This window comes from Octodon degus, unplaced genomic scaffold, assembly GCF_000260255.1.
Source record: "Octodon degus isolate 3935 unplaced genomic scaffold, OctDeg1.0 scaffold00315, whole genome shotgun sequence".
In the NCBI taxonomy this organism is placed as follows: domain Eukaryota; kingdom Metazoa; phylum Chordata; class Mammalia; order Rodentia; family Octodontidae; genus Octodon; species Octodon degus.
In genome coordinates, this window is record NW_004524891.1 from 298789 (window position 1) to 325387 (window position 26599).

Sequence of the window (26599 nt, forward strand, 5' to 3'; positions counted from 1 at the left end):
AGAGAGAGAGAGAGAGAGAGAGAGAGAGAGAGAGAGAGAGAGAGATCAGAGAGATCCATTGTAGGGTAAGAGACTAAGGAAGTAACTGTTGCTTCCTATTAGAAACCTACCACTTTAGACACGCTTGCATTCATGCATCATGTTTGGTTGTACAAAGATACTCCAGGGCACCCATCACGATTAAAACTGCCAAGAAATATGATAATACCGATTTACATTCCCATTGGCAATGCATAAAGGGCTCTCATTCTTCTAGAACTTTACCTTCACCTTGGATATTGTGGGAATTCATAATGTTTTTCCTAAATTAGTGGTTGACAAAAAATATCTTACTGTGATTTTAATTTGCATTTCTCTGTTTTTAACGAGGATGAGTATATTTTTACCTGTTTATTCCTGTTTAGCCTTATGATAAATACTTTTTTCAAGCCTTTTACCCATTCTCTATCTGTTAGGTGGAGGTAAAGATTTTTGGAGTAACTTTCTCCGTGATTTATGGGCATACTTTATAGTCTGTCTACGGATTGTTTCCCAGATATAAGTGTTACAAATAATTCAAGTCTGAGGCCTATATTTCCTTTCTCCTTACGGTGTTACAGAAAACAGATCAAACACTGGAAGAGATGGATGGCACTGAGAAGGTTTAGGAGGCAATTTACTACACCAATAGGTTTGACTGAGATCTCTCCCAAAGAGTCATAGGCCTGCCAGGTGGGGTTTTGGGGCTTTTATGGGAAGAGGGGGGCACATGTACAAAGGCAAATTTGGTGCATATGATTGAAGGACTGGGTGATATCACGTATTGCTGAGAGAGTTTAAACATCTCAAGTTACATTGCAAGGCCATCAGTTAAACATTCATGGATTGTGCAAAGGAAGAAAAGTCCCCATGTCAGATTTGTCCAGCCATGTCTGTCTGTTTTTGGTAGGCTTTTATGTAAAATTTTAATTTCCCTGTCGATGGTACATTTTGATGGACAGAAATTCTTAGTTTTAATGAAGTCAAATTTATCAAACACCATGTAATATCTATTGGAACAAACTGTTTTAGATATAGTTGACTTTTACTTATTAATTTCTATATCAAGCATATTTCCTAGCCTATTAAATATAATAATTTATCTGTAGATTCTTTGGAGTTTCTACATATTGTCTACAACTAATGATCATTTCATTTCTTTTTCTTGTGATACAGTAGTGACAAGCATCTCTAGACAGCCTCAAGTGGGCCAATGAAAATGACATTGTTGTCATGTTTCTGCTGTAAGAGAGAATTTTTTGAACATTTTGTTATAAAGAATGTTTACTGTAGGCATTTATCAGTTTCCTTTATCAAGTTAGGGAAATTTCTTTCTTTTCTAATTTGCTATGTTTTTTTTAAGATCCTAGTGAGTGTGTACTGAATTTTATTGTATACATTTTCTGTATTTTATATAAAATCATGATTTTCTAACTTTAAATCAGTCATCATTTTATACAGGCAATATTTATCTACATTTGTTCTCATGTTTACTGAATTCTGCCATGAAACTCTACAAATCAGATACTTCAGCTAGAATAATTTTTCTGCATTGAGTGATAATGTGTTAGTGCTAAACTGTCCCAGTTTTTGTTTGTCTGAAAATTCATTTATTTCATCCTATTTTTGAAAGATAATTGACCAGATATATATTTTTGAAATCATATTACTCATCTTCTTTCTTTCTTTCTTTCTTTCTTTCTTTCTTTCTTTCTTTCTTTCTTTGTAATATGTTTGATACAGGGTCTCACCATGAGCTCTGACTTGTAGTGATCCTCCTGTTTTCAGTCTCCCTGGTTCTGGGATTACAGGCATGCGCCACCATGCCAGGTCTCAGTGGCCAGCTCAGTGCATCTAGGGGTGGGGCCAGCAGGGCATATGATACCAGGGAATCAAACCCTGGTCCCTGTGTTTGCCTAAGTAAGTGCTTAGTCCACTGTGCTATCTCGCCGTCCCTTATTTCATTTTGTTGTTGTTGTTTGCTTTGGGGAATTTCTTTTGTTTTGCTTTCTACCCCAAATCCATTTTATTAAGTTCCCAACCTCTACCCCTAACTTTATATATTTTTTATGTTTATTTCTTTTTTAAATCTAGTTTTATTAGTACCAGCAGAAGTGGCTCCATAGGGTGGGCTGGGCACAGGTGTGTGTATACCAAAGGAAGTGATATCTAAGTGGGAAGGTGTGAGGCCGGACCCAGGGGGCTTCAGGCACACTTCCGGGCCAACATAAAGGGGGTATGACAAGCTGTGGCCAAACTGCCAATAAGGTTAAGAAAGTCTTGGAAATCTAGCTGCCCAGCACTGTAGACATGCAGCCTCATCATGTGGTCAAGGACACTGGGTCCTTCTGGATTTTTGTAAAAGTACCCAGTTCTTTATTCATGAATGGTAGGAACTCTTATCTTGAAAAATGTGGTGCTGTCCCCATCCTTTCCAGCATGCTTCTGGAAACCAGCAATCAGTGTCTCAATGCACTGCTCAGTCTCTGTAGGACTAGACATTTTTGCCGAGAGCAGGTCAGAGTAGACTCCACTGCAGGCCATCAGGCCCAGCCATGCCTGCCCCTCCGGCTCTGCCTGCTCCTGCCTCTCCTAGCTTTAGAATCATATCCAACCGCTAGACCTTTTTACCCAAACATTCCACAGTGTGGACCTCAGGCACAGCCAAAACCCAGTTTATCATTTCCTTACTTCTCATGCACTTTCTTTCAGACCCTACCTACTCAAGCACATGATATGCGGTTGCAAAAGCAATGTGGCCCTAGCATAAATATCCAAAAAATCCAAAAACATGTAAAAATATATAGTTTTAATATATTATAAAGGTGGTATGCTGAGGTCTGATCAGACCCTCAGATATGTGTAGCGGGGATGACAGAGAATAAAGAAAGACCAAAAGACAAACTTCAGGGCAGAAGGGGGATCAGGAAGAGCTGCCCTGTAGTGGACTGGCTCAAGAATCTCTTGGGGGGCTGGCAAGATAGTTAGCAGTTTAAAGTGTCTGCTTAGGCAAGCTTAGGCAGGCACAGGAGATTCGATCCCCAGCACCACATGCCAAACTGAGCCGGCCAAAAAATAAATCTCTTGGGTTAGCTCACTTTCATTGGCTTCCAAGAAGGGGAGGGGGCTATAGCTCAGTGGCACAGCTTCCTGGAAAAACTCAAGGTCCTGCATTCCATTTCCCGTACCCCCAAAACAAGATCAGGGAGAGGGCTAGCACATGTTTCATGGAACAGTAGCAAGAGAAAATGGGTAGATAAGGATTAATTAAAGAGGAACCAGATTTTCTGTAAACCCAAATGCCTGTATTCTGATAGCTGTGCTCAGCAGATGCTAGCTTGCCTCAAGAGTGCTGGGTTATTAGCATTTCGCCCATAGCCAGGAGGCACAAGACCTTCTACATACTGCAGCGCTGTTCCTGAAGCAAGGTTATACAGACCTTGGGACTGAAGAGGCTGAAGTCATATATTGGGGGGAGGGCATAATCTATCATGTAATATCATGTAACCTGGTCTCCGACAATGGTCTGAGTAGTTACTGCTGGGACTAGTCAGAAATTTGACAAATAGAAACAAATTTGGGCCTTCATTTCCTATCTTTTATCCTCATGGATCCAAGATGGTTTAAAGATTTAAGCGTAGAGGCTGGGAAGATAGCTGAGAAGCTTAAGCACCTTGGAGGTTGAGACCAGAAAGTCACTGCAAGTTTAAGGCCAGCCTGGGGCTACAAAAGTGAGCACAAGGCCGGCCTGCACTGCAGAGTGAGACCATGTCTCAAAAGAAAACAAAATGATTGAAGTGTAAAAAAGAAAAAAAGCCTCAAACCTTAAAAAGCTAGACACAAATACACCTAAAAATATCAAATATTCAAGTGTGCTGTTTTAAACAAAAGTCAGTAGATGCACTCTTTCCCATCGCTCCTGTTATGATTTATATCTAGATGTCCCCCCAAAGCTTCATGCACTCATAGATGGGGCTGTTAGGAGTTGACTGGCTCGTGGGTGTGATACTGGGTTAGTCCGTTGACAGGCTAGATGCAATGTTGGGAGGTGAAGCCTGGTGGAAAGAGGTGGTCGCTATGGGCGTGGCCTGGAAGGGTGCAGTCCCTCCTCCTTTGTTGATTTCTCCCTGCTTCCTGCCTGCTCTGCCAGCCAGCCAGCTGACTGTGGAATGAAACCTCTCCAAACTATGAGGCGAAATAAGCCTCCTTTAACTTGTGGCTATTGAGTATTTTGTCCAGCAACAAGAAAGTGATTGAAGCAGTCCCCAACATCCTCAGCCTACATTCTTTCTGAGGGGTACCACACCTCCCACACACCTAAATCAGAAACCTAAATGTCATTCACACTTCTCTCTCTCACACCTAACCCAGGAGATCACAAAGTGCTACTGATTGGACCTCCACATTTGTCCCACAACGTAAGCCCTGCATCCTGTCACTCCTTCCACCTTCGTGGTGCCTGTTGTTGCCATCATCTCTCATTTCTTCAAACAGTCTGCTGACTGGTTCCCTTCCCTCAGGACTGTCTTCCCTACAGCTCCCAGAGGGCTTTTCCTACGAGACACTTTGGTGGGGAGGGAAAGAGGGAAGAAAAACAGGGGAAGGGAAGGGAAAACGGAGAGGAGAAAAGGAGGGAAGAAAAATGTTCAGTGACTTTCCTTGCCACCCAGGTGATCCCCAAATTCTTGTGCAAGGTTCTCAGTGACCTACAACCTGATTTTTCCCTGAGATGCATTTGCTGCCTGTTGGCCCTTCCAGAGAAGACCTTGGTAGGCAAGATGCTGCCGAGCAAGTTGTTACTTTTCCTTTCCTTGATGTGAAGCAGTGGCAGGGGACCCATCACACGGGAACCCTGCAGATCCTTTCCAGCACATCTTCCCCTGCCCACCCGATCTCTGCCTGACTGACCTGCATCCACAGGTGACTTATTCACTGTGCACAGTACCTCAGGCCCACAATACTTTCAGAACCCATGAAAATATTTTTTATTTTAAAACTGGAAAAAATATATGATAGTAATAAATATATAATAGTGAATCTAGCCTGGATTACATTCTTTTTTGTATCAATCCAGTCATCAAATATGTGGCTATAATTTTAAGTAGTATAAAAAAATAAATACATTTTTACCATTTTTTAGTGGAAGAAGGGATTCATGAAAGTAAAAGTGCCTAGGGCCCACAAAGGTTATAATGTGGCCTTACTGCATTTCTTCGATAAAATATTTATACTCTAATCTTTGCCTAGGGCTCTGCTTTCTGGAAGACCACAGCTTTCATTCTTATGAATAGCATTTTATTGTTGCAAGATGACTGCTGAATAACCAGAATCATATCTGTATTCCAAGAATGCATGTGTCCCCGGTTGTTTTTTTGTTTTGCTTTGTTTTGTTTTATAACAGGATCTCACTGTAATTCAGGCTGATCTTGTGCTCTCTGTGTAGTCCAGGCTGGCTTTGAACTCACAGTGATCCTTCTGCCTCAGCCTCTCAATTTCTGGGTTTACAGTCATGTGGCATCATGCCAGTCCTGTCCCTAGTTTTCAGGGGAGCACAAAGCTTTATCATGAACCACTCTGTTAGACTTCTGCATCAATCTGACAGCCAGAATGTCATCACCTAGCTGCAAGAGATGCTGACAGACCCATTCATGAGCTTCCTGGTCTCTAGAGTAGAGGGAGTGTCGAGTGCTACGCAGGGCATGACGGCTTCTTTGCTAAGACACTATTCTGCCTGTCTAGATGGATCTTTGATCACCTCAGATCCACACACAGTGCCCAGGAATAACCCACTGCTTGGGATTCTCTCTCTCTCTCTGTGCTGTACCTTAATCAGATCCACAGCTTTGCTCAAGCTTTTCCTGCCATGTTCCCCCATCCTCCATCTGCCGCCTCCTCCAAAAGAGGTTCTTTGTCTTTCCCCAGCTCTCCCCCAGTGAGGTGTACATTCTCATCATAATACCCCACACATAGCTGCAGCAATGATGACCAGGGACTGGTAGCTACCTTTTCACAGATCCTTCTCCTTGATGTCAGCAGTGCCACTGCTATGTGTGGTTGAGTCTTGGTGAAAGCGTGGTCTTCCCACATTGTCCCTTTTTCCTGTTTTCAGGTTCAGACAAGAGTCAGGGCATGCTGACCTTGTCCATCAGTCCCAATCGGCGATATCTCGCTATCTCTGAGGTCGTACAGGAGAAACCCACCATCACCATTTATGAATTGTCATGTATCCCTTGCCGGAAACGCAAAGTTCTTAGTAATTTTGACTTCTCGGTGCAGAGATTTACCAGCATGGCTTTTTCTCCAGACTCCAAATACCTGTTGACTCAGACATCACCTCCAGAGTCAAATCTCGTCTATTGGCTCTGGGAAAAGCAGAAAGTAATGGCCATTGTTAGAGCTGATACTCAGAACAATCCTATCTACCAGGTAACTCAGAATAATACTGTGCCAGTTATAAAATATTAAGAGCTGTCTCTTACTAAAGGTTTCCTTGGTACCACAGTGCTCATTTCTTACATACATTTAAAAAATTGAGTCTCACAACAGCCTGTAAGGAAGACACCATTATTATCCCCATTTTACAAATAAGGAAACTGAGATGCCAAGATGAGATTAAGTCACTCATCTCCAAGATCACAAAGATGGGTGTGACAGAGCCCCAAGTTCTCAGATTCCAGCTCTTCTTCGGCTCAGAACTGCTCTCTGGTTGTAGATTAGGCCAGGAGCTAGATTGGCAAAACTGTGCTCTCCCTCTCTTCTTAGTTCTGGCTTCCTCCCATTAATATTCCTGGGCAGTAGGAAGATATGAGGAGTGTGATGTACAACAGTAGATCCTTAGGAAGCTGTTGATGGAGTTGCAGCTGGGTAGGAATCAGCACTTTCTATGGTGGTTTGAGGGCAAAATAAGGAAGACCCCATTACATAGCTTGTTCACTATGTATGCAGGAAATCCCAAGGCTTTGTCTTGGCACAGTTACCCCAGTCTGGTGTCATACAGTCATTTTTACAAGTATAAGAATTTAGTTTTCCCAGTGTCGCATCACCCCTATAATCCTAGGACCAGGAAGGCTGAAGCAGCCTGCATGTTCAAGGCCAGCCTGGGCTACGTAATGAGTTCAAGACCAGCCTAAGCTACACAGTAAGACCCTGTCTCTTAAAAAAAAAAAAATCACTTTTCATATTCAAAGATACTAGCTAATCAGTGCCTCAGTCATAGACTAAATTATTTATCTCATACAAGGTTGATGTATTATTGAGCTTGATGTTACATTGTAACTAGAACGCTCATATCATTTGTCCGGGGTATTCTGTTCCTGATAGAGACTTGAGAGGTGCAATCTGTAATCAGGAGGTTGTTTGATGATCACAGATCAAAGGCAGGTAGACCCTGGAGGGTTATTTCACACTAGCCATAATGCGTCCTGATAAACTCTGAATTAGAACAGAGAGGGAGCACTCCCCCTGAGTAGATTCAGTGAACATGCATTGGATGCCCACTATGAAGCCACCATGCAGGGGACAGAGATAACGAAGCCATACCCCAAAGTTGCCCCCATTGAGTAGGAGCTGGTGGGAACTAGCTAGCATCCCCTTCCCTTTAGTTTCTTCTCCCTGGACAGGGCTATAGACATCTGCCCAAACTTTGTTTCTGTTTCCTCTGAGCTCCATTCTTTTCTGTTAGCACAGAGTTCACCTACTGGGAAAACCTGCTCCTTCTGCCTTTTTACCTTGTAGATTTCCTAGTTAGACTCATATAAGCCCTGCACATATAGTGGATATAGATGTGTGCCCTATCAAATGGGGTATAAAATTCTATGATTTAATGATACATAAAGGAAGAATGACTATTAATGAAATGAGTGTTAATTAGTACAATTAGAAATCATTCCATCAAGATTCTTTTTGTAAATCTTTGTATTTTGTTCTCTCACTTATTACAGGTGAGCATCAATCCCCAGGATAACACTCAGGTCTGTGTCACTGGAAACGGGATGTTTAAGCTTCTCCGCTTTGCTGAGGGCACCCTAAAGCAAAGCAATTTTCAGAGAGGAGAACCCCAAAACTACCTAGCCCACGCCTGGCTGTCTGAAGACAAGATTATCGTTGGCACAGACACGGGCAAGCTCTTTCTCTTTGAATCTGGAGATCAACGCTGGGAGACCAACATAATGGTCAAGGAGCCCACGAGTGGCTCCAAGAGCCTGGACGTCATCCAGGAGTCAGAGAGGTAAAGGCCACTGGGCCTGTGCCCCTGCTCTCACTGCACACAAGTGGCCTTCTTCAAAAGCCCCACACAACCGCTGAAAAACCCACCTCAAAAACTCCACTACCATATGGGCTGAGTGTGGTGGTGCACACCTATAATCCCACCACCGGGGAGGCTGAGGCGGGAGGGTTGCTTCAAGTTTGAGGCCAGCCAAGGCTACGTGGAGTTTAAGGCCAGCCTGAACTACCTGTCTCTAAAAAACTCTTTACGTTAAAAGCAACTTCATCCTTTTTCTCTCTTTCATTTAGTGTTTGCCTATATTCAGGCAGAAATTTGAGTTATAACACAGATACAGCTATTTTTATTTTTATAACTCCCATTTCATGAATATTTTAATGAGGGTAGTATTCAAAATTATGGGGTTTAAAAAATACTTTAAAGAATTGTGGGTAATTTTTTCAGAAATAGTTTTGAGTGGACAACTATCTAATTTACTTCACTGATTAGATAAATGTCCACTGAACAAGGCATCTTGTGAGGTCTTAAGGACCCTACAGTTCAGTAGGAGGCAAAATATCAGCAAAGAAGCACAAGGAAACATTCTCAGTAAATCTGACAGAAGGGTGTGGGGTGAAGGGGGAGCCTCGGAAGGAATGGTCAGTCTCTACCATTCCTGAGGCAGTTACAATAACCTGAGGCAGTCACATCTCACACACACTGGAGCATGCCAGGAAGTGTGCCAAGCACTGCTCTGAGGACTCACTATTCCCATTTTAGTCTTTCTCTATATAGGACGTGTGTTTATCACACCCATTTTCTAGGTCAAGAAACTAAGGCTCAAAAACACTAAGGGACTCAACCAAAATCACAGCATTGTTAAGTGTCAGGATCAGGATTTAAAACCAGATCTGTCTGAGCCCACACTCTCAACCACATGGCATTCTGTGGATCATTCCTTAGTAACTTCCGTCCACCCATTCCCTCCCCAACCCTCATGCCAATGACCTCTCTTTTTTGGTCATGACTCTTTTAGGAGCTTCCTAAGAAGTCCCTATGCCACTGGCAGTGAACATACAACATGCATGCCTCTGTGAGCTGTTCATATCACTGAACACTCCAAAAGATTCAGGCTCACTGTCTACGCCCATCTCCTGTTGGCTGTGTGTGCGGTCGTGTGGAGCCAGCACTCCCGGCACAAAGCCCAGCTTCTTAGCTCACTTGGTACCTTGCCCAGCTCTCAGCTTCCCAGCCTCACGTGCCCTGTCTACCTCCTGTTTGTGGGCTTGGCCATGACCCTCCCTCATCTCCCTAGCCACTGCACAGGCCAGACACAGCATACCTGATGTGTTCCTGTCTCTGGGTCACTCAGCTCTGCTTAGCTCAGATGAGTGTGCCTGTTATCTGCCCTCAGGACATCCTCATCACCTACTGAATGGCTCCTCCCCTCCAGCTCAGCTGCCCCTGACAGTCCTTAGCTCCACTCTCCCTAAACTGTAGGTTGCTGAGGACAAGAACTGTGTCAGCCTTATTTACCATTGTTCTATAGTGCCATTAACATAACTCCAAATATTTATAAACAAATAGAAAAAAGTTACTTTGTGAATTAGGGAGTAAACTTGGAGATCTGGATTTAAATCTCAGTTCTGCCACTCACCAGTTGTGTGATCTAAATGAGAATCATCATCATTACTGCTGTTACAGTTGCCCGCACAGGGTTGCACACTGCCAGCTAACTGTAAAGCCCACCATTCCTCTCGTGGGGGTTGGCATTCCCAGGCCAGCGGCTATGGGGAAAGAGGATCCGTGGGTGACATCTCTGCCACCCGAGGATAGCCCTCTATTTTTTCCCAAGCAGAATTAATCTTCTTGGGGTTGCACATGCCCATGCACAGTTATAATCCCAGCTATTCCAGAAGCTGAGGCAGAAGGATCAAAAGTTCTAAACTAGCCTGAACAACTTTGTGGGAGTGTAGCTCAGAGGTCATTTTCCCCTGGGCTCAGATCTACTACTGGGGGAAAAATGAATCCATCTCTTTGGGATTGTCTCTGAAGATGTTATGTGCTGTCTTCCTCCCCCAGCCTGGTCGAATTTCCACCAGTCAGTTCCCCACTTCCGTCCTATGAGCAGATGGCGACATCCACTAGCCAAACAGACCACTTGGCCATGCCCCGAGTCTTCGCCATCGCTGCCTACTCCAAAGGATTCGCCTGTTCTGCTGGGCCAGGAAGAGTTCTGTTGTTTGAGAAGATAGAAGACAAGGACGTTTACAGGGAGAGCAGGGAAATCCGGGTAGGAAGTGGGGAGGAAGAGGCAAGATGCAATCCTGCCAGCACTTGTTCTCCGGCACCTGCAGTCTGACCAGGCACTTGGCGAGGAACAGCGGACAGTCAGGCTGGATGGAAACACTGACTTGACACATGAGCCTGAGGGAGGTTTTAGGATAAAGTGGACAGATTGGGGGTTGAGAAGTAGGAAGATTTTAATTGGAATCCTGGAAGAGAATTTTGGCAAAATATACTTCTTCACTGACCCTAGTGTCCCAATAATAATCATATTACTAAGTACATATTTATATTTAATGCTGAGCATACTACCTGGCCCATTGTAACCTTTTTTAGGACTTGTGGAATAAATAATACTAAATATTGGGGAGAGAGTGAGTTACAAAGGATTGGAAAAGAATTTGTAAGCCCTTTTGGTGCTTGATAATCTTTGATGAAGGGTCTTAGAGGACTGACAACTTTAGATGGAGAAACCTGGAACTCTGGACAGATGGAGCAACTTCGGCCGAAGCTCCACGGAGGCTGAAGGCAGGTGTTCTGGTTGGGAGATATTGTGTTCCCCAGTGGAAAGAGTAAAGACCCTGGAAGGGAATGGGGGAATTAAGACAAATGAAAGACCTCAAACACCCGTCAGGAGGTGTGTGTGTGTGTGTGATTTGGCAAGCACCCTGCAAGGATTTGACTAAGAAGTTATGTTTAAGAAAAGTAGTCTGCCCATGATACATGATGGGGTGACTCCAAAGGCCTTGGACTTGAAGCAGTTGAAACCTGAGGGGTCAAAGCTGAGCCTGCCACTTTTTGGCTGAGTGGCTTGCAGTGAGTACTTGGAGCACCAAGCCTGCACTTCCTCATTAAGAAATAACCCATCCTTCGTGGTTATCAAAAGAATAGAACGGTGGTCTGTGGAAATTCTCCTGTGTGGTGCTTGGGCCTCCGTGCTTCAAGAGTGGGAGTTGTTGCTTTGCTCTGATCAGCAGTCAGTTAAGAGGTATTTTCTTCATTGCAGCCAAAAGGAAGAGTGAGGTACAGGCTAGAGGTGTAGGAAGGGGATGGGCTCCATGAAGACAGTCAGAGACGGGGCCCTCAGGGAAGACAAGGACTATGAAGTGGATGCCTGGGAGAAGGGCAAAGGAGTAAAGCAAGGAGAATGGGGATGAGGGAGAAGGCGGTGGCAGCAGCGTGAGTTTACTTGGCTCATTAAGTGATTTACTCTTTTATTAGTTTATTTACTTAACAGGTATTTACTGCGTGCTAGACTGTGGAAGGGGTTCAGGGCACAGTAGGGAAGGCAACACACAGAAGAGCCTTCCTTAGAATGCCATCAATGAGCAGAAACAAAATATGAACAGGGTTTCAGGTGAGGATCAATAGAGTGAAGAAAATAAAGCCAGAAAGAGGAGAGGAAGGCAGAGGGGTCTGTCTAGAGTGACTGGAGGCCTCTAAGGAAGGTGCAGCTCTGACTTTGGACAGAGACCAGGAAAAATGAAGCAGTTGGAAATACAGACATGGACTTTGGTGGGGAATGGTGCACACACACAGATACACACACACATGCATGTACACATGCGTACATTGATGTCTAATACTTTAAGTATTTAGTGTAATTTACTACCATTATTTTCATTTAAACCTTCATATTAAGCAAATTCACTGAAAGACAAAATACATTGGGAGAATTAAAAGAGGACTAAGGACAAGACGTGGCATTTCCTAATTTAGAAATAGGGTGGAAGCCCAGCAGAGGAGTTGTGATTATTTACTCATTCAACAAACATCTACCATGTACCTGCTATGGGGCAGACTCCAGCTTTGGCTGAGATATGAGTCGGAAACAACTCTTTCTCCCCAGGACCTCACTGTGCCCACAAAAGAGAGACGAGGCAGCATCCTTTCCTTTGTCAGCCACCTACGATATGCCATGCACTGCTCTAAGCACTGGGATACAGCACTGGGACAAAACAGGCAAGGTCCTTGGTCTGAGGGCTCCCATTGGACTTGTGCAGTACAGTAAATACAGGAGGGAACTGCACTGGCCGTGGGTACTTTAGGGAATATCAGTGCCCACCAGCCTAAAGGAGGTCAGCAAAGGCTTCCTGGAGCCTTGCTGTGGCGGCTGCACAGGGCCTATCTGCTACGTGAAGAAGAGTGGAGCTACACAGAAAGACAAGCCTCTGAGCCAAGCACACGAGCCTAGTTTCCTAGGCCCCAGGGGGAAGAGGGCTGCCCAAGCTCTAGAAAAGTAAAGAAAATGGGGGCTGAGCAGGAGCCTGTTGCTTAGGTGATGCGGAGATTTCTGGTCTTCCCGAGGACAGTTGTGGGGAACGGTGCAGTGAAAGCCAAATTGTGAGGACTTCGCACACAGTAGGGAAGCAGAAACAGGTGCACACCAGCTTTCCAATGAGCACAGTTGCTAACAGAAGATAAGTAGCAGGGAAAAGAAAATCGATGTCATTATGTCTTCCTAAGAAGTATAGCCCCTCTTAAAGATTACTGGCAGGAACACAGCAACTCCTCTTTGCCCTGCCCTGTCACCCACCCTACCTGTGGAAGGGTTGCCACGTCCTTCTGCAGCACTCGAGTGACACAGGTGTGCCAGTGCCAGATGAGCATGTGCACTGGGCTCCCAGAAGGTGGGCCAGAGTAGGACTGAACCAGCTGTGTGTTTTAAGGGGAAGCACAAATTGAGATCCATGGATTGATAATATCCACATATGCTGCTGCTGTTATAACTTGGACACTAGTTACCTCAGGGTGAAAGCTTGGTGGTACTGAAAGCCCCCAAAATAGGCATTCAGGCCTTCCCTCCTCCACACCTGAGGAGCTGGGAAGCAATTCTAGTCTAGGAGCCTGACAGCTTAAGCTCTCTGTGAGAACTCTCAAAGCCGAAGGACCTGTTGACCATGTGGGGCCATTACTGATAGCTCTTTTATGTCTTGGTCAGATTCCTGTGGACCCACAAAGCAATGACCCAAGTCAGTCTGACAAACAGGATGTTCTGTGCATGTGCTTCAGCCCCTCAGAGGAGACTCTGGTTGCCAGTACCAGTAAGAACCAACTCTATACTATCACCATGTCCCTGACAGAGATCAGCAAGGTGAGTCTGCCCCAGCAGCACGTCCTGGCAGACCAGGCCTGTGTGCCTGGCAAGGGCCTGGTCACCATGTGGGTGTTTCCCATCCAGAGGCCAGGCATGGGTTCATTCACCCCTTCTCTACTTTGGGACCCAGCAAAAGAAGCTGTAGGGTTGAGGAGATAGCTCAGCAGCATAAGCTCCTGGCTGGCAAGCTCGAGGTCCCAAGTTTAATCCTGGTACGTTTTCAGTTGAATTTATGTGTATGACATGCAGTGTGGATCTAACTTCATTCTTTTGCATACAGCTATCCATTTGTTCCATTTGTTGAAAGATTATTCTTTCTATATTGAATGATCTTAGTACCCTTGTTAAAAATAATCAATTAACAGATGGATTTATTTCTGGACTCTCAGTTCTATTCCACTGTTCTGTCTTTCTGTCCTTCTGTCACTGTCTTGATTACTGTTTTTTTGTAGGGTTGTTTGTTTATTAAGTTTTAAAACCAAGAAACCGGGCTGGTAAGATGGCTCAGTGGTCTAAAGCACCTACTTAGAACAAGTGTAGCAAAGCACAGGGACCGTGATTCAATCCCCCAGCACCACATGCCAGCCAGCCCCACCCCCTGGTGGGCTGAGCTGGCCACACACACACACACACACACACAAACACACACACAAATAAATAAAATTTTAAAAAAATTATAAAAAAAAATAAAACCAAGAAACCTGAAGCTTCCAATGTTTTCCTTCTTTTTCAAGATTGTTGTGGCTGTTCTTGGTCCCTCGCAATTTAATATAAATTTTAGAATCAGCTTATCTATATCTAAAAAGAAGCAATTTGAAATTCTGATATTTGGAATTTGAATTTGTAGATCAATTTAGAGAGTACTGTCATCTTAACCATATTAAACCTTCCAATCCATGAACATGGATTTTTTTCCATGTTTGTATTTGATAATGTTTCATAATTTTCAGACTGATTTTCACACTTACTTTATTAAATTTTTCTTACATGTTTTTTGGGGTTTTTTTTTGTTTTTGTTTTTGTTTTTTGGTTTTGTTTTGGGTTTTTTTTTTTGAGATGGGATCTCACCATGTTGCACAGGCTGGCCTCACATTCATGAACTCATAGGACCCTTCCTCAGTAGCTGGCACTACAGTATTTTATTCTTTTCAGTACTATTGTAAATAGGATTTTATTTCATTATGAACTGTTAATTCCAAGAATATATAAAATTGCTGTCTATAGGATTCTAGATTAATAATATTTTTCGGGCTGGTGAGATGGCTCAGTGGTCTAAAGCACCTACTTAGAACAAGCTTAGCAAAGCACAGGGACCGCTGTTCAAATCCCCCAGCACCACATACCAGCCAGCCTCGCCCCCTGGTGGGCTGAGCTGGCCACACATACACACACACACACACACATAAATAAAATTTAAAAAAAATAAAAAATAAAAAAATAATAATATTTTTCTTTGAGCATTTTGAACATCTTACTTCCCCTCTTCTGGTTTCTATTGTCTTGCTGAGAACTCTGCTGTTAATCTTAGTGGGCTTCCCTTGTAAATGATCTTGTGATGCTTCCAGCATTTTCTCCTTGTGGAAAAAAAAAAGGCTGCTGGTATTTTTATCATGAATTTATTTGTGTTTTTCCTACTTGGAAATAGTTGAACTTCCTATAAATGTACATTAATATTTCTCAATAAGCATTTTTTTTAAAAAAGCAATGGGTCTATCCATCATTTAGTCAAGTATTTTGGCTCCTTTCTCTCCCATCCTCTGATATTCACAGTATGTATCTGTTCATGAGCTTAGTGGTGTTGCATATTTATCTGTAGTTCTGTTAAAATTTTTCATTCTTTTTTCTCTGGTCCTCAGATTATATAATCTTTATTGACTTATCATACTCACTAATTCTGCAAGTACAAATCTACTGTTGAGCCACTCTCATACATTTTTATTTTAGTTTTTTACTTTTTAACTCCACAACAATATTTTCTTTTTTTTTTTTTTTTTTTTTTTTGGTGGAACTGGGGATTGAACTCAGGTCCTTGCACTTGCCAGGCAAGTGCTTATTCTGCTGAGCCATCTCCCCGGCCCCACAACAATATTTTCATACTGTTTGCCCCTCTATTAATGTTCTGTACTTGATGAAGACTGTCATGATTGGTTTTTCTTAAACATGGCTGCTGCTGATAGTCCCACCACTCTCAATGCTGAGATAACAGCATGGCAAGCTGAGACCAGCCTAAACTACATAGTAAGACCTTGTTTCAAAAAAAAAATCAAGGCTGCTTACAATTCTTTGAACATATTTATAATGGTTTCAAAGCCATTGTCTGTTAAGTACAACCCTGTTTTCAAGATAGTTTCTGTTGCCTGTGAGCAGAAAAATACAAATTAAAATACTCTGTAGACTGGGCGTGGTGGCACACACCTGTAATTCCAGCACTTGGAAGGCTGAAAACAGGAGGATCACTGCAAGTCATATCTGTGTAGTGAGACCCTGTCGATCCCGTACTAAATGAATACATAAAGAAAAAAAAAACTACTGTGATGTTTTCTGTAAGGAATTTTTATGATCTTATTAAAAAGTAGAATAACAGGGGCTGAGGATATAGCTCAGTGGCACAGTGCCAACCTGGCAAGCATAAGGTCCCGAGTTCAATTCCCAGTACCAAAAAATAAAATAAAAAAAACAGATATTACCAGAAATTTCTGAGAACAAGCAGGAATGGGAATCTTAATGTGGTAAGATGGGAACACGGGAGCATGACAGTGACTTTCTTGTTGCTGAAACATAGTACCTGACACCTACGATTTAAAAGAGAAAGGGTTTATGTTATCTCATGGTATATAGAGGCTTCCGCCCATAGTCCATTGACTCCAAGTGGAATGGCATGGCAAAGGGGCACGGCACAGGAGAAGGCTCATGCCACAGTACCAGGAAACTGCAAGATCAAGGAAAGGAGGCAGGGAGAGAGACTCATTCCACACCCCCAGTGACCCACCTCTGACCAGGCTTCACCCCCAAATCACATTTAGATATGAAGGCATCATAGGGCTCAGCCACTGACAAGCATCACGCCCCCATCATCCAGTCACCTCCCAGAAGCCATCTGTGAGTGCCTGAGATTTGGGAGAAATACCTAAATACAAACCATTACAGGATGTAAACTGAGGCAGCTGTTCAAGAGGGCAACCTGATAGTTTTTGGTAGAGAGCTAAGTAAAGAGTATATACAGTTTATTACCCAGTAGTCTGCCACTAGATACACACCAGAAACTCTAATGGAAAACCATTAAAGAACATGTACAAAGATGCTACCTGGGTGTTTTTAGTGATGGACAGTTAAAGACTGTCTTGTTGGGCCATCCAAATAGCTCAGCAGATTAAAGCGCCTGCAAGCATGCTCAGGGGCTGGGGTTTGATCCCCGGACCTGCCATGCCATCCCCACCCCCAGGGCGCGCTGAGAGGGCAATTGAGACTGGACATGGTGGCACATGCCTGTAATCCCAGCTCTTGGGAGGCTGTAAACAGGCAGATCACTACAAGTCTGATCTAGTAGTGAGTCCCTGAACACCCTGTAGACTCTTCCCTAAAATACACACACACACACACACACACAAAGGCTCCCTTGATGTCCATCCTTACTGGCATGGAGAAGTAACATAGCTGGATGCATATTCTAAATACCAAACATCAGTTAGAAGCAGTAAATTATAAATGATACAACATGCATGAGTCCTTCAAAACATAACACTGAAAGGATAAAAATACAGAATGAAATCTACAGCACAATTCCATTTATATATGGCTGGGGAAATAGCTCAGCAAGTGCAAGGACCCGAGTTTGATCCCCGGTGCTGCATGCTGTGCTGGCTCCAAAACCGGGTATGGTGGCGCATGCCTGTAATTCCAGCACTGGGGAGGCTGCGACAGGAGGATCACTGTGAGTCTGAGCTGCATAGCAATACCCTGTATTGAGAGAATAAAAAAAAAAAGATACATGAATATATTCAGTGACAGAAGTAAAATTCATACTACGTTCATACCTATGATAAGGGACGGACAGTACCAAAGAAGAAACGAGGATTAAGAGATTAAATAAAATTGGCTTTCTGTTAATTATAATAATCTACAACTGTGCTGACATACAAAATGAAGAAAACAAAGATACAAAAATCAAAGAAATATGAGGTAATGTCATCTGACAAGGTATACAGATACAAGAAATAATTCAGAAGATTTGAAAAAGAGAGAATAAATAGTATAAATAGTTATCTTGGAGAATCAGAAAGTAATGCACTAAATGCCCACTGGACGTTTATGGTCATGTGTTCTAAGAAAAACTAGTGAGCTTGTTTGTCTGATTCCCCATGATTACTCGACTGCTGAGGCATATGTACACAAGGGTAAGAGAGAATTTGTAAAGTTTTTAAAGAAGAAAGTTGAAAGATTTGAGGGTGTTTCACAGTTAATGAGAGTATGCTAGTAGAGACAGGAACGTTGCAGATGCTGGAGATATGGGGCTGGCAGATGGAGAGGAGCAGAGCTGCCATCTACCTGCTCCCAACCCACAGCAGTGCTCTTTCCCTGAGGCAGTAGAAGAGTGAGGGATGGACGACTGGAAGCAAGGGAGGGCCAGAAGTGGAGAGAATTCGCTCTCGGCCTTTGTCTTAACTTGCAGACAAACCTAAAATGTGCATACCTCATGACTTTCTTAACCACTACTTCTCATTTATGCATCCCAAGGATGATAATGCCTCTGAGGACAAACATCTGTAATCCTGTATAAGCAGTACAGTAGAATGCATTTCAATTTAAAATCATTCATCCAGCTCTCCTTTGCTGCTGCTGCTAGATTAACTAGTATAGCCCCTTTGGAGAGAAACTTTGCAATACACATTAAGATACTTAAAATCACTCACTGTTTTACCCATTATACCATTTCTAGAAATGTATCCTAAGAAAGTAGTCAGCAAGGTACAACACCGATATTTAGTTGTGTTATTACGAAATGCTAACTAAAAATGGAAACCACTATAATATCCCAACGGTAAAGGAATAGTTAAATTGCAGGATATTCACAATAAAAATTTTTGCCATTAAAATTATGTTTTTGAAGCCAGGCATGGTGGTGCATGCCTGCAATCCCAGGACTCAGGAGGCTGAGACAGGAGAATTACTTCAAGCTTAAGGTCAGCTGGAGCTACATAGTTCAAGGCTAGCCTGGACTACACAGGGAGACCCTGTCTCAAAAAAAAAAAAAAATGATTTTAAATAATACCATCATAAATATATGTATAACATTAAAACAATTTGCTAAGGCTCAGTTTCTGTGCATATAGCCTAAGTAATGTCCCCAGGTACTAATGAGAGCTGAGGTACATAACCCACCTTTTGCTCACCGTCCGGATTTCCTCATGTGTGCTCTCTCCAGGGCGAGGCTGCTCACTTCGAGTACCTGCTGTATCCATTACACTCTGCATCCATCACTGGTCTAGCCACCTGCATTCGCAAACCTCTCATTGCCACCTGTTCCCTGGATCGATCCATTCGCATCTGGAATTATGAATCAAAGTAAGGCACGAAGGGCTTTGCTGCTGTGGTGTGCAGCATTTCCACTGTCGAATTTGTTTATGTGAATCATTTTAATTAGAGTTTGACAGTTTAATTACTTAGAAGCTTTTAGTTGGAAAGCCTTTTTTTAAAAAATCAAGTCAGGGGCTGGGGAGATGGTTCAATAGAACAAGCACTTGCCTGGCAAGCATGAAAGCCTGAGTTCAATCCCCGGTTCAAAAAAAAAAAAAAAAAAAAAAAAAAATCAAGTCAGTTGATCTGTTTCTCATTCTTGCATTGGCTAGAAATTTAATTTATGATTAATTAATTGCTTACTATATACCAAGCCCTGTTCTAGACTAAAGACATAAAGCTAACACCCCAAGATCTCACCTTCCTTCCTAAATTCCACCATAGCTGTAGCTCTCCTTTCCTCTTCATCCCCCTAGGTCTGGTTTTTGTTTTGTTTTACTTTTCTTTTCTTTCTTTTTTTTTTCTGGGAATAGAACTCAGGACCATGGGCTTACCAGGCAGGCACTGTGTCACTGAGCTACATCCTTGGCCCCAGTTTTTGTTTTAGAGAGCTCTCTGGCCCCTTTACTCTTTCTCCTCAGCACTGTGCCAACTACTCCAACTCCCTAGGAATTGTGTCCTCCTGGCATAGCTTCTCTGAGAATCTCTGACCTTAGATTAGATCCATACTATTTTCTTTGCTCTTGTAAAAAGTGCTGGGGCTGCTGAAAAAAAAACTACCAGTACTATACTTAAATTTTTGAATCTTAACAGAGCTGTGTCTTCACCATTACTAGACAGTACCTCAGCTAGATCCCTTCCTCACCACACTTAAAGCCAGACAGTATTGTCAAGTAATGAGAGAGAGAGAGAGAGAGAGAGAGAGAGAGAGAGAGAGAGAGAGAGAACCAGTGATTCTAAGCAATAAAGTATCTCAAATCCTGTGATAAGGGATCTAGGAATTTGGCTTATAATTCAGTAAGTTTTTATGTTTTTCATAGCACTCTTGAACTATTTAAGGAATATCAAGAAGAGGCATATACAATCAGCCTTCATCCATCTGGACACTACGTTGTAGTAGGGTTTGCTGACAAACTACGCCTTATGAATCTACTCATTGATGATATACGTCCTTTCAAAGAATACTCTGTCAGAGGATGCAGAGAGGTAAAAACTGCTAGAGATAAAGGTCCAGTTTCTTGGAAAGCCAAAGTTGAAAGGCAAGGACCAAGAACTAACACACTCCAAAGAGGCAGAACCAAAGTCTGCCTTATAGAACAGAACTTCAGTGACTTTTTAAAATTCCAATTCATTCAAACTCTTAACTCTACCCCTGCTTCTTTATGCCCACTAGAATATTCTGTTGGCCTTACAGCTTTGTGGGATCCCACCTTAATAACTTTTGTCTGTGACCTTGGAGTCTCAACAACTATGGAAGAAGGAATCTCAGAATGAAAGTTCGGCTGGGCCCATAAGGATGAGATTAAAGCAGCCGAGGACCGTAACATCAGCTGTGAGTGGCTGTCAGTGGCCCATCAGATGCCCCACGTGGCCCTGAGATAGCCCACAGAAATAAGACTGTGATTTGGGGAAATCAGTGCCCCACTTTTCTAGACAAAATGAGGCTCTGGAATTAAAGTAGTGTAATGACCAGTGCGATGGCAGTGTGGACATATTGGCTATGGAAGCTACAGGACCAGTGTCTGACAGTGTCTGAAAATATCAGCTAGATTTCAGACTTACTGCCACTAGGAATTGTAGTTTCCACGTGCACTCTTCCAGAAAAGCCTTTCCAGAATGCAGCCTCCAGTTAGGCTGATGACCTGTGGCTCACCTCTGGCTCACCTGCTGGCTCTCTTGCTGTTTCCCTGTAGTGCTCCTTTAGCAATGGAGGTCACCTGTTTGCTGCAGCCAATGGAAATGTGATCCACATTTTTACCACCACAAGCCTGGAAAACATCACAAATCTGAAAGGACACACAGGGAAGGTAAGTGAATGAACAGCATCTAAGGAAACAAGGGACTCAGAACCATGCACTATGCTGGCAGATAGAGTACAAGTGAATAACAGGGAATGACTCTTTTCCCCACCAGCTCACCAACTACTTGGGGAAACAGTAAAGCAAGTGCACAGATAGCAGTTGGTTCAGTGAAGTAAGAACAGGAGGTTCCTAGAAGAGGAAATAACAAAGGAGAACAGAATGGCACAACTTAGGTTGGGGCATTTGTAAAGGCTTGGTCGTGGAGTGAGGAAGAGTAACCAGATGAAGCTGGCAATCACTGTAGGTGAGGATTTAAAGGCCCCCAGAGAGGGCAGCAACTGTCAGGAACTGTGGCACTGAGTACAGAGATATCAACATGAAGCACAAGGTAAACTGAGATCAGAGAGGTTCACAGGGGCCCAAATACATGGAACCTTGTAAGCCTTAGAAGGATTTTATATGTTATCCTGCTTAAAATCATGAGACTTTCAGGGTAGGGAATGATACAACTGGATTGCCTTGGCTGCAGAACAAAAAACATGTTGAAGGAGACAAGGATGGAAATAAGGGGGCTCTAGGGGCGGGGAAGATAGCTGAAACAGGAAGGCATTCTAAGCAGAAGGTGAAAGACAGGATGGAATGGAGGTGTGAAATGGGATGGGGCTTTATGTTTTCTGTAGCTAGCATGTTGGGTGCATTTGACTAGTGATGAAAGAGGGAACTGGGGATTTAGAATGTTTTGCAGTAGGTAGTGTATGTCAGGCCAGTGAGTTGGATAATAGAAGATAAGTGACAAGAAATAATTGAAAGACTAGAGAAAAGTCAGGACTGGAAAGGTAATTCTTTAAACAGTGTTCAAGCTGGATTAGAGAAAAGAGAAGCTAGAGTGATGAATAACAGCCAAGAAGTAACGGTAAAAGGTGAGTTTGGAACTAAACCATGACTTTATTGGTGAACATAAAATAGAAGAAAGGTATCACATTCCAGTTGGATATGTCATCTTTGCTGTGCTAAGATGATATGTGTTGGTCGTGGAGTGAGGAAGAGTAACCAGATGAAGCTGGCAATCACTGTAGGTGAGGATTTAAAGGCCCCCAGAGAGGGCAGCAACTGTCAGGAACTGTGGCACTGAGTTGTATCATTCCCTACCCTGAAAGTCTCATGATTTTAAGCAGGATAACATATAAAATCCTTCTAAGGCTTACAAGGTTCCATGTATTTGGGCCCCTGTGAACCTCTCTGATCTCAGTTTACCTTGTGCTTCATGTTGAAGAAATGTGCTATATGTGTGTGGAGAGCAGGAGAGAAATCAAGGCTGAACGTAAAGATCTAGGGGGTTAGGCAATAGTGAACATGGAGCGTCAGACCACCTAGGGGCTGCATGCAACCTGAGAAGAATGTTGGGAAGGAGTGTTGACCAATGCTTAGGGGATGGATAGAAGAAGACAAGCTTGAAAATGAAAATACAAGGAGAACCTGGAATGGGAGAACTGTGTCAGAGAAGGTAACCAGACAACCTTTGAAAGGAAAATGTTGTTAGTGGCACTAGATTTCAGAAAATATCGTGTACTCATAAAGACTGAAAACTGTCCATTGATAATTAACAGGTTAGCAGAAAGAAAAAAACTTTTAAAGGTGGAGGGACTGAAGGTGCCATGCAAACACAAACATTATTACTGACAGGTACTGACCTCTCTGAGCTTTCACAGCAAACTAGTTTTCAGGTGACAGTGAAGATGCAGACAAAAAGACAGAAGATAATTCTGATGCTCTTTCTAGGCCCTGGATACCCCTTTGGGGATCCCCCTTCCCACCAGTCCAGGAAAGCAGCTATTCATGCCATCACTTTACAGTGGTCTCCAGTTGGGGAACTATATGTGTAACTTTTTTTAAAAAAATAGGAGGGCAGGCAAGATAGCTCAGCAGACTAAATGCTTGCTTGGGAATAGGAGCCAGGGTTTGGTCCCTGGCACCACGTGTTGTGCCGGGACAGCCCCCCGGGTGTGTTGAGCTTGCAATGGAGTCCAGGCGTGGTGGTGCACACCTGTCTTCCCCGCACTAGAGAGGCCAAAAACAGGAGGATCACTATGAGCCCAGCTATGTAGTGAGACCCTGCACCCCCCCCCAAAAAAAAAGAAAAGAAATATAGGATCAGCTAAAGCCATATTTAGAGAGATCAATAACCATAAATATGTATGTTGAAAATGAAAATCAGTGGTATGATGAAATTATAAATTCAAGAAATTAGACAAAGAACAGCAAATTCAAAGAAAATAAAAGGCAAGAAACAATAAAGACAAAAGCAGGAGCTAACAAAATAGAAAGGAAACATACAAAAGAAGACCATCAAGCCAAAACTTGATATTTGAAAGCACAAAGTAGGCAAACCCTTAGCATGACTGATCAAAAAAAAGGAGACAGAAGCTACACATGCCCACTGTGAGGAATAAAGGGGAGCGGCATTACAGGTCCTCTGTAAATCAAAGTTTATCATGAGGATATTGTGAACAAGTTTATGCAAAAAACTGAATATTTTTGAAGTAAAACTGAAACAGGGAGGTGGCTCAGGAGAATAAGCGCTTCCCTGGCAAGCGCAAGGGCGTGAGTTCAATCCCCGGTTCCACAAAAAAAAAAAAAAAAACAAGATATTGGGGCCGGGGAGATGGCTTAGTGGAATAAGTGCTTCCCTGGCAAGCGCAAGGGCCTGAGTAAGCATAAGGGCCTGAGTTCAATCCCTGGTTCTGCAAAAAAAAAAAAAAAAAAAAAAAACCCTGAAAAATCTGCAGTTGAAAACTATCCTATCAAGTAAACTCTAGGCCAAGGTCCTATCACTGCAGAATTATAACAATTAAAGAAATAAAATAGTGCCAACTGATACATTTGTATCAGTGTGTAACCCAAGTACAAACTGCTGGTCCAACATGGCCGAACCTCCCAAACAGCAGCTTACCTCCCCATGCCCACCTCCTCCTCCTCCTTCCCTACTCCAGCCCTGTACACAGCTGCCTTTCGCCTTTCCCGCCCACAAGAGGGAGCCTCCAATCAGCCCCTTGTGTGTCCCGAGCCCACCCTCAAGCTCCGCCCCTAGCAAAAGTCCCTAAAGTCTCAAGCTGGCTGGCTGAGGTCACCCGATTCCCCATCTCCCTCCCGGCCAGATGGCTTCAGCGCTAATAAAGCCCCACCACCACCACCTCACACACACACTGCTTCTCAGCTGTGACCACCACTAAAAAACCTAGTGCCAACCTTGAAAAAACCTCTTCTGGGGCATTGAAAGAGTCTGCGTCCCAAGTGTTGATCCAAGGCCTCAGAATAATTGTGACACCAAAACCTAACAAAGACACAAAAAAATAATATGCCAGTCTTTTTCATTAATATAAAGGCCTTAAATAATATATTACAGTTATATGTAAAAGATGAGCATGGCAATGATCCTGAGAATATTCAGAAGATTCTTTAATCTAGCAGTTAATTAGAAAGATTCTCACCCTGACTAACTATATATACTGATACCTATGAACTAAGCTACTGCAGTGCAGATGGTAATTTGTAACAGTAGTTTCATGATGGGAGTGCCTGTCATTGTGGTATTCTGAATATGGGCGGCTTGTCATGACATGCCAGTTACTGCTAAGATGTCTCTCGGGTAGGTGGATGTTCAAGAAGAAGGGGGTGGTGAATGAAAGCAAGAGACAGGAAAAGGAATATTGTGGGACTGTCCTGCTTCAAGGATGTATATGGTGAGATTTTTGGACTTATGTGCAAACATGAGAAGTATAGAATTCTTTATCCTATTTTTAAAATATAATCTAATTTTTAAGTGTTTTTTTATCATATTATGTAGGGACTTAAAGTTCAACATATCAATACTTGATGAAAAACACCTGTTCCTTATTATGTCTAAGATGTTTGAAATGCAGTGAGATAGTGAGGTTAAGCTTGATAGCCTAAATCGTTTGATAATAACAATAAGCTTGTCTTCTAGATGGTTAACAACCTAAGTTCGCAGACCAAAATTAGAGAAAAAGGAGGGCTACAAGGAAAGCCAACATTTTGGCTCTAACCTTCTAAGGTCAGTTAAGACTCAGGACATATGAGAACTTGTACTGTAACGTCATGTACCTTGGTAGTGTCCCAAATTTTCTGATCAAGAAGATTATGGGACCAAAGAGGAAAGTGATCAGTGACATAGAGTGTGCCTAAGGAGAGTCACATGGGGAGAAGACACTCTCTCAGGCTTTCACAGAGAGCACATTGGCCAAGCAATGGCCGTGACTCATCCACATGGCTGCACTGACAAAGGTTCTACAATCTGAGGTACAGGATCTCAGGATAAATCCTGAGGGCATTTCACTGACCTTCTCAGACCAAAAAGCTACAACTCTTGTTGCACAGGTCCTGCTTTACCTTGGTCTTAACCATCCAGTAGAAAAGTATGAAGACGAAATATAGGAAGTAAAGCCATGTTGTTATGTTGAACTGTGGGGGACTCAGGTCAATAATTTCTGAAATTGCCAGTTAAACAGAAGACCCAATGCTATTATGGGCTACTGGACTCTTTTAGAATATTTTGCTGTTTACACACCTATAATATTCAATAACGGAACTTAGAAAAAAAAGGGGTATACAGATGAATGTCCATTTTGTATCTGTGTATTCAAAGTGGTTAGGATAGATATATAGTTGCATTCTCTTAATGAATAGAATGATTTGTTCTAATGGTGTTTGTAAATAGGATCTCAAGTCCGCATCTTGTACAGCAATTAACCACTAAGAAGAATATATGCAGTGTGTTATTTGTTGAAACTGTACTTCTGATTTGATTTGAAACTGTCTCATTGCTGTTTATCAATAAAATTTTGAAAAAAATAATAAATAAATAAATAATATATTACAAAACTAACCCAAAAATGTATAAAAAGACTAGTACAGTATAATCAAGTTGAGTTTATCCAGATGTGTAAAGTTGTTTTAGATTTTTTAATCTAGTAATGTGTTATAATCCCATTAACATAAGAAATAAAAATAATGAACTCACCTCTGTAAAGGTCAGTACTCTAAAACTGATAAAAATCGAGACCCAGAGTGCAGGCCCGGTGAGTGAGTGAAAGGACCCGGGCTGCGGGATCCTGATTAGACCCAGAGTGCAGGTCCAGTGAGTGAGTGAGACGACCCGGGGCCTACAGATCCTCATTTGACCCAGGCTGCAGACCCAGCAGGGAACCCTTCAGCAGAACTCCCTGCAAAGAGGCTAGAGGCAAGACCCACCCAGCTGATTCAGAAGCAGAGCATCTTGCCAGAGACACAAAGGGTTCAACTCTAACACCTGCAGCAGAAAGAAGTGGAGCACGGCAGCCAGATCCAAACAACAACCACCTGGAGGAATCTGAACTTCATAGATATGGACCTGGTACTAAGGTAATAACTCTATCCAAGCTCTACACCAAAGGTCAGAAGACA

At 42.8% G+C, this 26599-nt stretch overlaps 1 protein-coding gene across 2 annotated transcripts in view; it reads left to right on the forward strand.

The window, feature by feature from the left end:
• Cfap57 (cilia and flagella associated protein 57) overlaps window positions 1–26599 on the forward strand; it is a 73678-nt gene that overhangs the window by 1748 nt on the left and 45331 nt on the right. The window contains exons 3-9 of one of the 2 annotated variants that reach the window (XM_004647594.2): window positions 6128–6444; window positions 7959–8245; window positions 10304–10514; window positions 13449–13601; window positions 19027–19166; window positions 20159–20324; window positions 21032–21145. In XM_004647594.2, coding sequence (XP_004647651.1) covers window positions 6128–6444; window positions 7959–8245; window positions 10304–10514; window positions 13449–13601; window positions 19027–19166; window positions 20159–20324; window positions 21032–21145 — 1388 coding nt within the window. The remainder of the gene's footprint in view (window positions 1–6127; window positions 6445–7958; window positions 8246–10303; window positions 10515–13448; window positions 13602–19026; window positions 19167–20158; window positions 20325–21031; window positions 21146–26599) is intronic. The other variant, XM_023707886.1, reaches the window with a different exon arrangement.